This window comes from Phodopus roborovskii, unplaced genomic scaffold, assembly GCF_943737965.1.
Source record: "Phodopus roborovskii unplaced genomic scaffold, PHOROB, whole genome shotgun sequence".
NCBI lineage: Eukaryota > Metazoa > Chordata > Mammalia > Rodentia > Cricetidae > Phodopus > Phodopus roborovskii.
Window position 1 is genome coordinate 1,117,380 of NW_026126442.1, and position 14,952 is coordinate 1,132,331.

Consider the following 14,952-nt stretch of genomic DNA (forward strand, 5'->3'; position numbering starts at 1 on the left):
AGGCAGAGATAGGAGGATCACCACAAGTTCAAGTCTAGCCCGGACTATCTAGTAATTTCCAGGTTAGATAGACTACATGGACAGACTCTGTCTCAAAATAAATAAATAAATAAATAAATAAATTCAACAAAAATAAGCCAGGCATAGAGACATATGTCTGTAATTTCAGAAGAAGGCTATACTTCTTTTGAAAATAAATAATATTTGTAAAATGTATTCACATAGTTTAAGACTAAAAAGGTATAAGATTATGCTAAATTTCTTACATTCTTGTCTTTTGTTATTGAGTTCCTCAAGTTGGAAGGAACATAGCATATATTTTCCTAAGTACTAGTTGATTTTCTTATTCAATAGTCTCACCATCAAATATTACCTTTCTACCTCAGTTGCTGTAGCAACTATCACTTCCTAGAGAGAGCCTCCTTCCCAGAAGCCAGCCTTCCTGTGCCAGCTCTGTCACAGAAGAGAACCTATAAGCATCCTATCACTCAAGTGATTGACTGCCTTAGATAGCCAGACTCATTTCAATTAAAAAATAATCTATGGTGGTACCTATACGCCTCCTCCCCACTCCTTAACGGTCTCCTACAGCAAGCTGCCACATGGAGTTTAGGAGACAGCGGGTATTCTGCTCACTGCTCTTGCCATTCATTTCTCCCCGACTTAAAAGTACTTTGAAAGTGAGTTTGACTGAGCGCTAGCTTCTTTCATATACCATGTTCCAAGTCTTTGGCGGCTGCATGAACATTTTCACTCCACAAGGGTGCGCTAAATGTATGCAGAGAGCAAAGCCAAGGCTCCTTCCTGGTGTATTCACTGCTCTCAGATTACCCTTCAATTTTCAGATATACCCTGCTTACAGCACAGACCTTAATGTACACACATAGGGAATACATCATTTTAATTTACCATAAAATAAATGAGATTTTTGTAAATCTTGTTTCATATATATGACTTTATATGTGCTTGGCTTGTAAACCAGGGTTGGTTTTGTTGTTTTATTTCTGTTTGGAGACAGGGTCTTACTTTACAGCCCCCACTTGTAATTTGGGCAGGCCTCAGACTCAAAGCAATCCTCCTGCCTCTGCTTCCTAAGTAGTACAATTATAGGCACACACCAATATACTCAGTTCCATAAACCATTTTGAAGAACAGCCATTGGAACTCACAAGCCACCTTGGTGTGAAATAAGGGTGCCCTGCGGTAAAGCACAGGTTTAGCTTGCTTGAGGCTCTGGGCTCAAACCCCAAGACCAAAAAAATTATGTCATGAAGTCATGTTATTATAATCCAATTTTATATATACAATTACATACACAAACGTTTCTTCTGATTGTAGTAACAGGTAACAATACTTCCAGCTGTCAATTATCAGGTATCTGCTAAAACAGCATCACTGTGACAGCTTTCATCACCATGTTGGTTTTCACCCTGATTTATAACTGAACTAACAGACTCTGAGATGCTTCCCAAGTTCCCCAAGGTCCATAGAGACTAAGAAAGAACTGGGGTTTGATAGTAGGTCCATAAGCCTACAAAACCCAAGCCCTCCCACGCACACTGCTGAAGGAAGAGCATGAAAACACTGGTATTCTCACCCATAGTCGTCTATCAGGTGAGAGCCCAGGACCACCACATCCAGCTCAAAGAAGGCAGGCTCTGTCTTAATCCCAAACATGATTGGGGCCAGTTTGGAGTAATCTGCGCGGTTGCAGGTAGCGACGCAAACCCGAAGCTTTCGGTTATTCCCATTCTTCTCCATGACTTGCTTTTTTTTAGTTGAGAGTTTCTTAAAATAGAGTTCCTAATGATACAAATAAATAAATAAATAAAAGTTACTGTTTATAACTGGAACAACTATGAAGCAGAAAAACAAAACTTTTCAGCTGAAAGTAGTTGTTTAGTACTGAGGCTTGTAATCTTTGCTCCACCCCACTCCTCCTGCATGACACCCCCACTGGAGCATCAAGTGATGAAATTCCAGCAGGCTGAACATACGCCATCCACTTCTCTCACCAGCACACTGAAATGCAATTTTCATTCAAAAGATGAACAAATATCAACTCTTTAATTATTAGTTCAAAGGACTTACTAAAAATAAAAAAATAAAAATACTTGGTATACTCACAAGTGAGCCCAACATAGTAGACTGTTAGAAAACTTGGGTAGAGAATCATCTGTCTGGTTAACTCCCTCATTTTACAAAAAGGGAGACACAGGCCTAGAGAGAGAAAATTACTTCCCCAAGATTCAAGATTACATCTTCAAAGAGCATGTCTTTGCCCTCACATGACACTTCTTTGGGAAGACAAAGATGCTTAGGAGGAAACTCTACTTCCAAGACCTGGTCTGAGCCTACATGCCAGGCCTCAAAGTCCGCTCCAAATGCCCATAGACTTCCCCAAGGCACCTGAAAGTCGGTGTCCCAAACTGAACTCATTTTCTCCCACAAACCTGTGTTTCCTGGTTTGTTCGCTAACTCAGTTATGTACAACTCATCCAAATGCCCTGATATCTTGCCGCTTCCATTCCTCAACAGTACCTCCCTCCTAAGCCCTACTAACTCACCTATGAGCTTTCACATTCTCCCAGCACTTCCCTAGCTGAGCCTCGGCTGTCTTGCCTCTGAGAGAGTGGTCACAGTGGTGTACCCTTCTCCAGCCCTGCCCTTCTCCCACAGACTTTCAAAGTGACATAAGTTTCCAGATCTGATTGTCACACCAATCAGCATACCTCACCATGGAATAAAATCCAGATTGCTAATCTGGACCTCGTCCCATTTTTGAAACCGTGTCTCTCTGACCGTTACTAGTATCAAGCACATCAGAAAGCCTGTGCTTCCAACAGTAGACTGACGGCAGCACCTGGACCTCAACTCCTTTCCCCTTGCCCAGACTCCTACCCAGGCTTCAAACCTGGCTAAGTGTCACCTCTTCCGGAAAGGCTTCACATAAACCCCAGGTCCTTCTCACCCCACCCTTGTAGATGCCACCCTCCCTTTCAGCACTGTGGCCTTGCTACAGACATGAAAACACTTCCTCTGCCTACCTATCTCCCCATCTGCCCTCACCCCACACCCTTCACTTACACAGGCAAAAGTCAGAGCAGGAGATGCTTGGTGTAGGGAACTTGTCTCTAGATCCCAGCACTTGGAAGGCTGAGGTAGGGGGATCCAAAGATCCTGAGTTGGAAGCCAATCTTGGCCACATGGTGAGACATGAGATAAGGAAGAGAAAAAGAGATGGGAGGAGGCTACAAGAAAAGGGGAGGGACTTGTTTTATGGAGCACTTTAAACTTTCCAGTAGCAATGTTAAGTTTCACCTCAAGGACTCTGACCCCAGTGCTCAGGTTTGAGGAAGCACAGCAAGATTTGGAACTTGAACTAGGAACCCAGGATGTGACGGGAGTGGTGCTGCCCTCTGAGGCTCAGCAGTCAGACCATCGAGAGTCTTCTGATGTGGGTACACTTCAGTGGAGTCCCTGACCATGCAGCCTGTCCCATGATGAGGCCCACTCTGAAAGCATAATACCCAGAAAAGGCTAATTCTATCCAATGAAAAGCAACTGTCAAATGAGCATTCTGACAAGAGTCTAAAGTACTACTTAATCATTAGAGACAAAACTATTCTTCTAAAATGGCTGTCCTATGTGTTCCTGTATATAACCCTCCCTCCACTGGCCAAATGTGAGCTGACTAATTGTTCTGATATTTAATTTGCTGGGTGAGGCAAAGCAAACGATTGGAGTTGGTCTTTTTATTTTATGTGGAACAATAAACGTGCCGATTAATGGGTGCTTTGTGTTTGCCAAGTTACTGAGCTGTTATACTAACTAATCCGTTAGCTAGCTGTATAAACTATGAAAACACAAGTGTTCTTTTTTTGCGTTTTTTGGTTGTTGTTGTTTTTGTCTTTGTTTTTTAAGACAGGGCTTCTCTGTGTAGCTTTGGAGACTGTCTTGGAACTAGCTCTTGTAGACCAGGCTGGTCTCAAACTCACAGAGATCGGCCTGCCTGTGTCTCCCAAGTGCTGGGATTAAAGCCATGTGCCACCACCGCCCAGCATCAGTATTTCTTGAATTTTAAAAACTAATTATTTCATACTGGACATGGTTGAGCACACTCTCTCTGAGTTCCAGGCGAGCCTGGACTACATGCAAGTTCCCGGCCAGCCAGAGTTCTACGGTAAGACCTTGTCCCAGTAAATAAACAGATAAATAAATAAATACACAAATGCATGATGAGATAGTATATTCACAAGGCCTCAAATGAAAAAGTCACAACACACCTCAGAATGAAAATCTGCCAGGCTGTTCTTTCAGCCGTATGGCTCTTCTCAGTGGTTCACAGTACTGATGCTCTTTCCTCTCCTTTCTCTTCTTCCATCTCCTCTCCTCTCCTTGTCCCACCATTTGTTACTTGGTCTTATTTGCGGGTTTTTGTTTGTTTGTTTGTTTGTTTGAGACAGCCTTACACAGTCCTGGCTGGCCTGTCCTAGCACTCATTACATAAGCTTCCAACTCATGACAACTCCCCTGTCTAAGCATCCAGAGTGCTGGAGTTATAGGCATGCACCATTCTCCTATAAATGCATATTTATTTATAAATATATATAATACCTATTATGCAGTTGGTAACATTTTACAAGCTATTGCTATATTCTTTACTTTTTAAACATTTATAATTATATTTCTGAATTAAATGGGAACATGGAAAAATTTAAAGATAATGGAAGTAGCAAACCACCAACAAAGGTTCTAAAAGCCTTGGAAATAAAACATGAAGTGAACAAGAACTGCCGAGTCTTTAGTCTGTGCAGGGCACTGCATAGAACATTGAGATTGGTATGGAGCTGAAAAAGGTCTCATTTCTGATTTCAGGAATGAACGTTGTAGAAGCTGGCCCCAGAACACAACAGATCCCAACCAATCATTTTGTTTCCACAAACAGGAACAACAACAGAAACCAGAAACTTTAACAAACTATCTGTTATTTGTTCTGGATAAAATATTCCCAAAGACACTTTTTTTAAAAAAAAAAAAAATCTGTTTTTTTTATATTTTTGAGACAGGGTCTCTCTATAGACCCCTAACTGTCCTGAGATTTTTCTCTGCAGACCAGGCTAGCCTCAAACTCACTGATATCTGCCTGCCTCTGCTTCCTGAGTGCTGGGTTTATAGACATGCACCACTAAAGACACATTTTTATACTGAAGACAGTGACCAGCATTTTTATCATTAATATGGGATGAGTAATGTGACAAAATGGACTTAAACGACATAAAGGGAATTTATGTTTCATAGAGCACAAGTAAAACAAGATAAAATTTGCTTCTTTACATAGTGGATTAGACAAAAATTAAAATCAATCAACCGTATCTGTATTTGTCAGTGCATACTGTGTATCCCAATCCAAATGTGTGGGGCCCCAAGTGCAAACGGCTTTGAGCACTGGGGCCAGTGAAATGACTGCTGCGTGGGTCAAAGGGCAAACTGCAGCATCAGTCCTCCAAGGTGAACAGGAGTGCAGGGGCATGACAGTAACACCCAAACAAATGAAAACAGCAGGAAGGAAAGGCTGCCAGGGTGAACACTTGGATCAGTGGACCAGACAATAAGGGAAATGCCCCACCCAGAGCCAACCTGCAAGGACTTCCAAATCTGAGGCCCATCCCATCCCAACGGGAGCTGTCAGCTTGCTTCAAAAGAGCTTTTCGCTTCTCTTTCTCTGCCAGTAATTTGCCTGCCTCCCAGAACAATCTCATCAACTCCCGGCTACACTCACCTTGTTAAGAGGCAGGCAGGCTCTCTGTTGTCTCCATGCCTCCCTCCCAGGATCCCAACGTTTCTGGCTGCCGGGATTACAGCCACTCGAATCAAAAGACTGATTTTTACCAGGTTCTGAGAACCCAAACTCAGGTCAAGTTTTCGGCTTTACACCTTCCACCAGACATCTCCCCGGCTCTAAGAAATGGCAGTGTTCACATACAACAACAGTCAGCTCCATCGTGCTCTATACATGCGGTAAAGGCTGTAATGTAATGTCCCAACCATGGGAAAGTGTTTTCTATAAGTATATTTGTGCAAGCAGTCACCAGCAGAGTAACCATAGTAAACATTGCTAAGCACTTTCACCCAGCACTGTGCTAACATAGTGTTGTAACCATCATGGCACCCTGTCTCATTCACTCCACTATACGGACAGGGTCAATGAGGTATAGAAAGAAAATCCACTTGCTCTAAATCGGAGTTAAATATATATAGTTAATGGCTGACAGGACCATCTTCCTGCACTAAGGTCACTGCCCTGCGCACTCTCTGCCTTGTGTGTACCTTCCACAAACATGTCGAGTCCAAGCTTTTCTGGAGAACTTAACACACACCTTCCTTTCGCGCCGAGCGGATGGAACTCACCGCAATAAAACGGGCTGCAGAGTTCTCAGAACCCCACTGCCCCTCTATAATTCAGTTTGGCATTCCTTCCAGAGAGAGCCTCTGCAGTTGGGCCAAGCCATTATCTTTGCGGTTAAATTGTACCCCCGCCACACCCCTCCTATCTGAGGAGCAAAGCCCATCCCTGAGCTCTAACCATTTTACAAGCTTGTTCAGGGATGGATATAAACGCCGACCACATTTCCTAGGAGGCCAAGAGTCCAGATGGTCAGTGTTGGGCGGGCCTCCAAGACAGTCTTCCAGAGCAAACCCCCTCCACCCCAGGGCAGTGGTGCTCAGCAGCTCTCACACCTCTGCCCCGGGACCCGTGGCTACGCTCCCCTCTGCTTGCGGGGATGGGCAGTAGCCGGGCCAGGCCTACCTCTGCACGCCCCGGTCCCCATTCACCCGCACGCTGAGCCTGACAGCTCCGGGATCACACACAGCGCAAGGCCCACAGCGGCAGCGGGAGGTGTCGGAGTCTGACACGATGCTCGTGAATCATCAACTGACTCGTGGCCCTCGCCCGGTTCGTCCCCTCCGGCGCCACCTCAGCACTCAGCAGGCGAGCGTCCAGCCGGCCTACACAGCAGGCCCGGGCAAGCGCACCCCCAGGCTTCCGCTACTCTCGCGCCGCTCGATGACTCGGCGCTCCACCAGGCAGACGTCTCCCTACTCCCCATCCCCCCCACCCCCCCACTCCCGCGGAGCGCCGAGCCGTCGATCGCGGCGCCCGGCTCCACCCCGCCCCCTCCTCGCGTATTTCTGTTAGCCGGGGCTGTTGTTTGCCGCGCCTTCCGCTGTCGTGTCAGCTGGAGCAGTGACGTACACTCGGTTTGCTGACCCCAGTTCTCGCCTGGGGGTGTTCTTCTCCGGCGAAGACTACAGTGAAGCTTGAGTTTTCCCATGAGATGGTTGTTTTAGTCTTGCACTCGAGTTGAGAGTCATCTCACGGACCAAGCACGGAGGCAATGCTATGTCCCTGTTCCCAGAGTGGTCTCTGGAATTAAGCCTTGCCACGCCAGCCAGGAGGCTCTGGTGGAGTGCCCAGTGACAAGACACGTACTAGCTGAGTGTAACAGTCAGCTGCCAGCCTCCGACCACTAAAGGGAACTAGGCAATTCTATTACCGAATGTGGGTGTCACTATTTGTGTCCCTGAACCAGGTTCAGCCACCTGTCTCCATAAGTCAACGAGAACAGCTGAATTAGTATAATGATAATGATAGTAATAAATTCAATGTGACCATATTGGGAAGAGGAACAAAGAGATCCAAAGATGCACTCCCCCGGATTCATTTTGGAAGCCCTAAATTGAGGCTAAAATATATAGAGTTTGAGACTTGCATGTCTAAGCGATCCAGGTCAAGTAGTCCTGTGTATCGTTGTCTGGATTCCAACCTCTCCAGTAAAGTGTCTTGTGTGAAGTCTGTTTCCAGCACCAGGATTCAGCCTCGTCCTTCTGCCAGCATGAGATTCTTGGGGAAATTACAGTTTTTCCAGTCCATTGTTTCAGTAGTCTAATAGAGGGACACGGATGTCTCTCTAGTCTCTGCCAGGCTGGTTGCAGCTCCAAGACCCTGAAAGGGGAAGAGGCGCCTGTGCAGATGCCCTAGGGCTGGATGGAGTTTCAGGCACCTGCACCTCCTGACATGTAAAAAAAATGATCACAACTTGGTGCAGGAGACTGAGGAGCTGGGCAGTGGTCTGAGCAATATAGCTGCACCCATGTCCCAAAAAAAGAAACAAAAATATCACAAGTGAAGCATTTAAAACTATTTTTTAGTTTCTTACACTGTACCCAAATAGCTGAAGCTGGCATATGATTCACTGTGTAGTGCAGACTTTGTCAAACTCATGTTAGTCCTTCTGCCTCAGCTTCCAGGTGCTGGGATTAGAGGCTTGGTCCACAAACCTGCCTAAGTGACACTATTTAAACAGTCTTAGCAATCCACTGGGGTTTCTTGATATGATTGCAAACTGCATTGGACTTTTGCAGCTTGTGATCTGCTTCAGATCTGGTTTGTATGGCATTTATGCAGCCTTGTTGGATCCAGCATGGATCACATCATCCTGGAAGTACGTGAGTGATTTTGTAGGTAGAGGTGCATGCCATCGTCTACCTTCCTTTCTGAGGTCAGAGTGATCATTGCTCTGTAAGTTAACCAAGTTGTCATTCATGTCTGCTCTGCTAGCACATCAACTTCTAACACAGTTCAGATCTCATCTTTTCTAAGTACCACTTGGGATGCTGGGTGGAGAATGGGTTAACCAAGCATCAAGAATTAGTGCCAGTGAAACTGGACTGAAGTAGATATGTACATGTGTATATGTATATTATGTATGCGTGTATATGTGTATGTATATTACATATGTATATGTATAATGTATTTGGATATAAAATTGATGAAGCTTATGATTGATTAGTTGTAAGGAATGAATAAAGAATGACTTCCAGGTTTCTAATTTTAATAATTGGCTAGATGGTTGTGGCACTTTCTAGAGTGACTAAAGGTTAGGGTGATGATCAGGTTTGGGAAGGAAACATAAAAGCTTTCATTTGGAGTGTTCGATATATTTGAGAGCCACAGGTGGCTACCAGCTAGCTAATAAAGAGATACATGCCTGGGCATTAAACTCAGAAGCCCCTAGACAAGAAATGGCTTACTAGTTTCCTATCATTGCTTAAACAAAGTGCTACAAGCTACAAGTGAGAACAACATACATTCCTTATCTTATACTTCCAGAGGTCAAGAGTTAGCATAGACTTTTGGGGCTTAAAATCCAGGTGGTAATGGAGAACCTGCCTTTGGAAGGCTGGAAAAGAGAATTCCTTTCCTTGCCTTTTCCTTGTGAAGACTGACAGTATTCCTTGGCTTTTGAGAGCTCCCAGGAGGTGTTTCCTAGGCTGAAACTCTTCCTGCTTTCCTTTCACTTAAAGAGACTCTTAGGGTAGCAACCTTGAGCCTCCCCAGTGGTCCAGGGTTAGCTTCCTGGCACAAAATTCTTTGTCATGTCTGCAAAATCAGTCTCCAAAGAAGGGATATGGACATTTCAAAGGAACCACTATTCATGGAAGATGTTCAAGAAGGCATCTATCTGGCTTTTAAAGTTACATACTACATTACTACATAGCCAGTGTATAAAGTTAAAACAAATTAACTAAAAAACAATGTTTGTGTGGGCATTGTGGCCCACACTGTCATCCTAGCACTTGAGATGCTAAGGCAGGAAGATTGCCATGAGTTTGAAGTCAGTCTGGGATATAGAGAGACCCTGTCTTATGAAACAAACAAACAAGAAACAAGATGGTTCAGCAGGAAAACAGAGGTACTCGCCACCAAGCCTGACTACCTAAGTCTGATCCCCAGGCTCCACATGTGGTAGAAAGAGAAAACCGATTCCCACGGTTGTTCTATGAACTCCAAGTATATACTGTGACACATGCGCGCACACACAAACTAAGTGTAACAATTTTCTTAAAAAAATACTTAGTGTTTATTTTTTATTTATCATGAAATCTAGAAATGAACATCAGATACAAAAAGAGGGACTAACAACAGACACCAAGGAAATCCAAAGAATCATCAGGTCATACTTTAAAAACCACAAAATTGGGAAATCTAAAAGAAATAGATAATTTTCTCAATGGATTCTACTTACCAAAGTTAAACCAAAATCAGATAAACAGTTTAAATAGGCCTATAACCCTTAAGGAAATAGAAACACTTACTAAAAGTCTCCCAATTAAAAAACAAAACAAGCAAAAAAAAAAAAACACCCAGGGCCAGATGGGTTTAGCCCAGAATTCTACTCTACCACACTTTCAAAGAAGAGCTAACACCAATATTCTTCAAATCATTTTTTTAAATAAAAACAAATGGAACATTGCCAAATTCATTTTATGAGACCATAGTCACACTGATACACAAACCACACAAAGATTCAACAAAGAAAAAGAATTACAAATAAATTTCCCTCATAAACATAGATGCAAAGATACTTAATAAAATATTCACAAACTGAACCCAAGAATGCATCAAGAAGATCATGATTAAGGAGGCCTCATCCCGGAGATGCAGGGATGCTTCAACATATGAAAATCAGTCAGTGTAACCCACTATATAAACAAACTGAGAGAGAGAGAGAAAAAAAAAAAACATGATCGTTAAGGTTGAAGCTTCACCCAGCCCTTGGCATCCATATCCCCAAAGGGTCTGGGATGTTATTGTGGAAGTTCCACCCAAGTCCCCTCCCTTATCTCCCTCCAAATCCTGCTGCATCTCAGAAAGTCCACCAAACGATGACCCCTCCCCGAGAGATGGTGAAGGCCACTTCCACAGGGTCTTTAAACTGTCCCCCAGAAAATAGATTCATAGTTTTCTGGTCACTCTTTCCCATCTCCTCTCTGGGGGGGGGGGTGGAAGGCCATCGAGGAGCATTGTACCCATTAAACTTGGGCTTTTTCTAGTTTGGTTTGATTTGGTCTGATTTGGATTGCTGCATCAGTAGAGAGGCTTATGGGGTGTAGAAACTTTTTAGTGATCATTTCATTAGATGATGAAAAAAGCCTTTGACAAAATCCAACACCCTTTCGTGATAAAAAGTCTTGAAGAGATTAGGGATAAAAGGTACATGAACATAATAAAGGCAATTTACACCAAACTGATAGCCAACATTAAATTAAATGGAGAGAAACTCAAAGAAATTCAACTAATATCAGGAACAAGACAAGGCTGTCCACTCTCTCCATATTTATTCAAAATAGTAATTTAATAAGGAATAATAAGACAATGGAAGGCAATCAAGAGAATACATATTGGAAAGAATACAAAGTGTCGTTTTTTGGGGGGGGTTTTGGTTTTTTTTGTTTTTGTTTGTTTGTTTTTTAGAAAGTGATATACTAGAATATATAAGTGATCCCAGAAATTCTACCAGGGAACTCCTACAGCTGATAAACACCTTTAATGAAGTGGCTGGATATAAGATTAACTAAAAATAAATAAATAAAAATCAGAAGCCTCTCATACACAAATGACAAATGGGCTGAGAAATTAGGGAATTAGCACCCTTCACAACAGCTACAAATAATATATTTTGAGGTGACTTTAACCAAAACAAGTGAAAGACTTATATGATGAAAACTCCAAGTCTTTGAAGATAGAAATTGAAGAAGACATCAGAAAATGGAAAGACCTCTTGTGTTCATGAATTGGTCAGCTTAACATAATAAAAACAGCCAACCTACCAAAAGCAATCCACAGATTCAATGAAATCCTCAACAAAATTCCAATACAATTCTTTACAGACCTTGAAAGCCCAATACTCAACATGGAAAAACAAAAACCCAAGAAAGCTAAAAACAATTCTGTATAATAAAAGAACATCCCAAGTCATCACCATCCTTGATTTAAAATTGTACTACAGCACTATAGTAATAAAAATAGCATGGTATTAGCACAAAAACAGACAGGTTGACCAATGGAACTGAATGGAAGACCCAGACATAAATCCACACACCTATGGACATCTGGTTTTGATAAAGAATTCAGAAATACACAATGGAAAAAAGAAAGCATCTTCAACAAATGGTGCCAATCTAACTGGATGCCTGCATACAGAAGAACACAAATAGATCCGTATCTGTGACCCTGCACAAAACTCAAGTCCAAATAGATCAAAGACCTCAATATAAAACCAGATACATTGAACCTAATAGAACAGAAAGTCGGGAATAGCCTTGAATCCATTGGCTTAGGAGATCACTTCCTGAACATATTTAGCGCAGGCACTAAGGTCAATAATCAGTAATAAATGAGACCTCATGAAACTGAAAAGCTATAAGGCAAAAGACACCATCAATGGGACAAAAATGCAGCTTACAGATGGGAAAAGATTTTCTCCAGTTCCACATCTGACAGAGGGCCGATATCCATATACAAAGAACTCAAGAAAGTAGACATCAACAAATCAAATAATCCAATTAAAATTGAACAAAAGAATCTCAAAGGGCAGAGAAACACTTAAAAGAAATGTTCGGGACATCCTTAGCCATCAAGGAAATGCAAGTCAAAATGACTATGAGATTCCTTCTTACACCTGTCAGAATAGCTAAGATTAAGAAAACAAAACAAAATAAAACACAAGTGACAGATCATTTTGGTGAAGCTTTGGAGTAAGGAGAACACTCCTCCATTGCTAGTGGGAGTGTAAACTTGGACAGCCACTTTGGAAATCAATACAGCAGAAAATTGGGAATTGACCTACCTCAAGATCCAGCTATCACTCCTGGCCATATACCCAAAAGACATTCCATCCTACCACAAGGACACTTGCTTAACTATGTACATAGCATGTTGATTTATAGTAACCAGAAACTAGAAACAACCTAAGATTCCCTCAACCAAAGAATGGGTAAAGAAAATGCAGTACTTATTACACAATGGAGCAGCTGTTAAAAACAATGACGTCATGAAATTTTCTGGCAAATGCATGGAAAAAAAAATTCTAAGTGAGGTAACCCAGACCCATAAATGCATGGTATGTACTCTTTTATAAGTATATATTAGCTGTAAAGTAAGGGGTAATCATGCTACAATCCACAGACCCAGAGAAGCTAAGTATCAAGAAGGGCTCAAGGTAGAACACATGGATTTCCCTGGGAAGGGGAAATAGACTAGATTTTCAGGTAAAGTGAGAATGGGTGGGGATGGGAATGGGAGGGATGTGGAGGGATGAAGGGAGGGAGTACTGGGAAAGATGACTGAAATTGGGGGGGCATTTAACGGGATGTGGAAACCTAGTGCAGTGTAACATCCCTGGGATCTAGGAGAGTGACCCTAGCAAAGACTCCTAATAAAGGGGGTGGCGGGTTTACAGAGCCTGAACCATCATTCTTCTATAATCAGACAAGGCTTCAAGCAGTGGGACTGGGACATCAACCCAGCCACAAAACCTCTGACCTACAATCTGTTCTGCCTGCAAGATGTGCTGAAGTAAAGGTGCTGGAGAACTTGTGGGTTTGGCCAGCTAATGACTGGTCTATTAGAGTCCCAGTCCACAAGAGGGATCCCTTGCCTGACACTGCCTGGATGGCCAGGAATCAGAAGCTGGGCAGGATAGAATTAAACACAACTGTCAAATAAAATAAAACAATAAAACAAAATTAAAAAGCCAATGAAGTGATTCCTGATGATATTCTGCTTTACTCAGGTCTGTGCTAGCCCAGTTGTCATCAGAGAGGCATCATTCAGCAACTGATGGGAGCAGATGCAGAGACCCACAGCCAAACATTCAGCAGAGACAGAGGAACCCTGCGGAAGAAGGGGAGGAAGGATGGTAGGAGCCAGAGGGTTCGAGGACACCACCACAACACGGCCCACAGAATCAACTGAGCAGGGCTCATGGTGGCTCACAGAGACTGAAGTGACAGTCATCAGCTTGCATGGGGCTGAGCTGGGTCCTCTGCATATCTGTTATGGTTATCTAACTTGGTGTTCCTGTGGGACTCCTAACAGTGGGAATGGGGTATGTCTCTGACTCCTTTGCTTGCTTTCGGGACCCTTTATCTCCTACTAGGTTGCTTGGACCAGCCTTTCTGTGGGGGTTTGTGCCTAGTCTTCTTGTAACTTGTTTTGTCATTTTCAATTGATATCTCTGGGAGGCCTGATCTTTTTTGAAGGGAAATAGAGAAGGAGTGAAGCTAGGGGAGAGAGGAAGTGAGGGCACTGGGAGGGGTGGAGGAAGGGGAAACTTCAGTCAAGATGTAATGTATGAGAGAAGAATAAAATAATGTTTAATATTTATTTTTATTTATCACGAAATCCAGATGCTGCTGGCATAATGTTTAGTTTTGCACAACTTCAAATTGTATACTTAATATGAGTGTGCTTAATATTCATGTGCTTAATATGCATGCATTTTGTATGTAAGTTACACAGAAATATGTTCCTATAATGTTAATGCTTAAGATTGTGTCTAGAAGCCAGGCCGTGGTGGCGCACACCTTTAATCCCAGCACTCAGAAGGCAGAGGCAGATAGATCTCTGTCAGCCTGCTCTACAGAGTAAGTTCCAGGACAGGTTCCAAAACTACAGGGAAACCCTTTCTTAAACAAACAAGCAAACAAACAAAAAAGTCAGGTAGTTTCAAGAAAGAAAAAAAAAAAGAGAGAGAGAGAGAGAGATTGCATCTGGACCAAGGTGTGGTTACACCTGTAACCCCAGAACCAGCAAAGGCAGGATGATCAGTTAAGGTCATCCCTAGCTACATGGTGAATTTGAGGCCAGCAGGGGTTACATGAAACCCTGTCTTTTTTAAAAGACCAAAAGAAAGGAATAAGAATAAGAGAAACGGCTGTGTGCAGGGGGATAATGTAAATGTTAGCACACTTTTCACACCACAGGATATGGATGTAGCTCCAAGGTGGAGGGCTTGCCTAGCATTTGTGAGGACCTAGATTCAATCCCAGCTCTGAAAGAAAAAATGCATTTTTAGATTCTGTATATACTTAAGACACTTGTAA

General features: G+C 42.8%; 1 protein-coding gene across 3 annotated transcripts in view; it reads right to left on the bottom strand.

Moving 5' to 3' along the window:
• Gne (glucosamine (UDP-N-acetyl)-2-epimerase/N-acetylmannosamine kinase) overlaps positions 1-14,952 on the bottom strand; it is a 49,675-nt gene that overhangs the window by 24,057 nt on the left and 10,666 nt on the right. The window contains exons 1-2 of one of the 3 annotated variants that reach the window (XM_051187682.1): positions 6,812-7,086; positions 1,598-1,803 (exon numbers count right to left, since the gene is read on the bottom strand). In XM_051187682.1, coding sequence (XP_051043639.1) covers positions 1,598-1,761 — 164 coding nt within the window. In that variant the 5' untranslated portion in view covers positions 1,762-1,803; positions 6,812-7,086. Of the gene's footprint in view, positions 1-1,597; positions 1,804-6,380; positions 6,401-6,811; positions 7,087-14,952 lie in introns of those variants that run through there. The other 2 variants (XM_051187683.1, XM_051187681.1) reach the window with 2 other exon arrangements.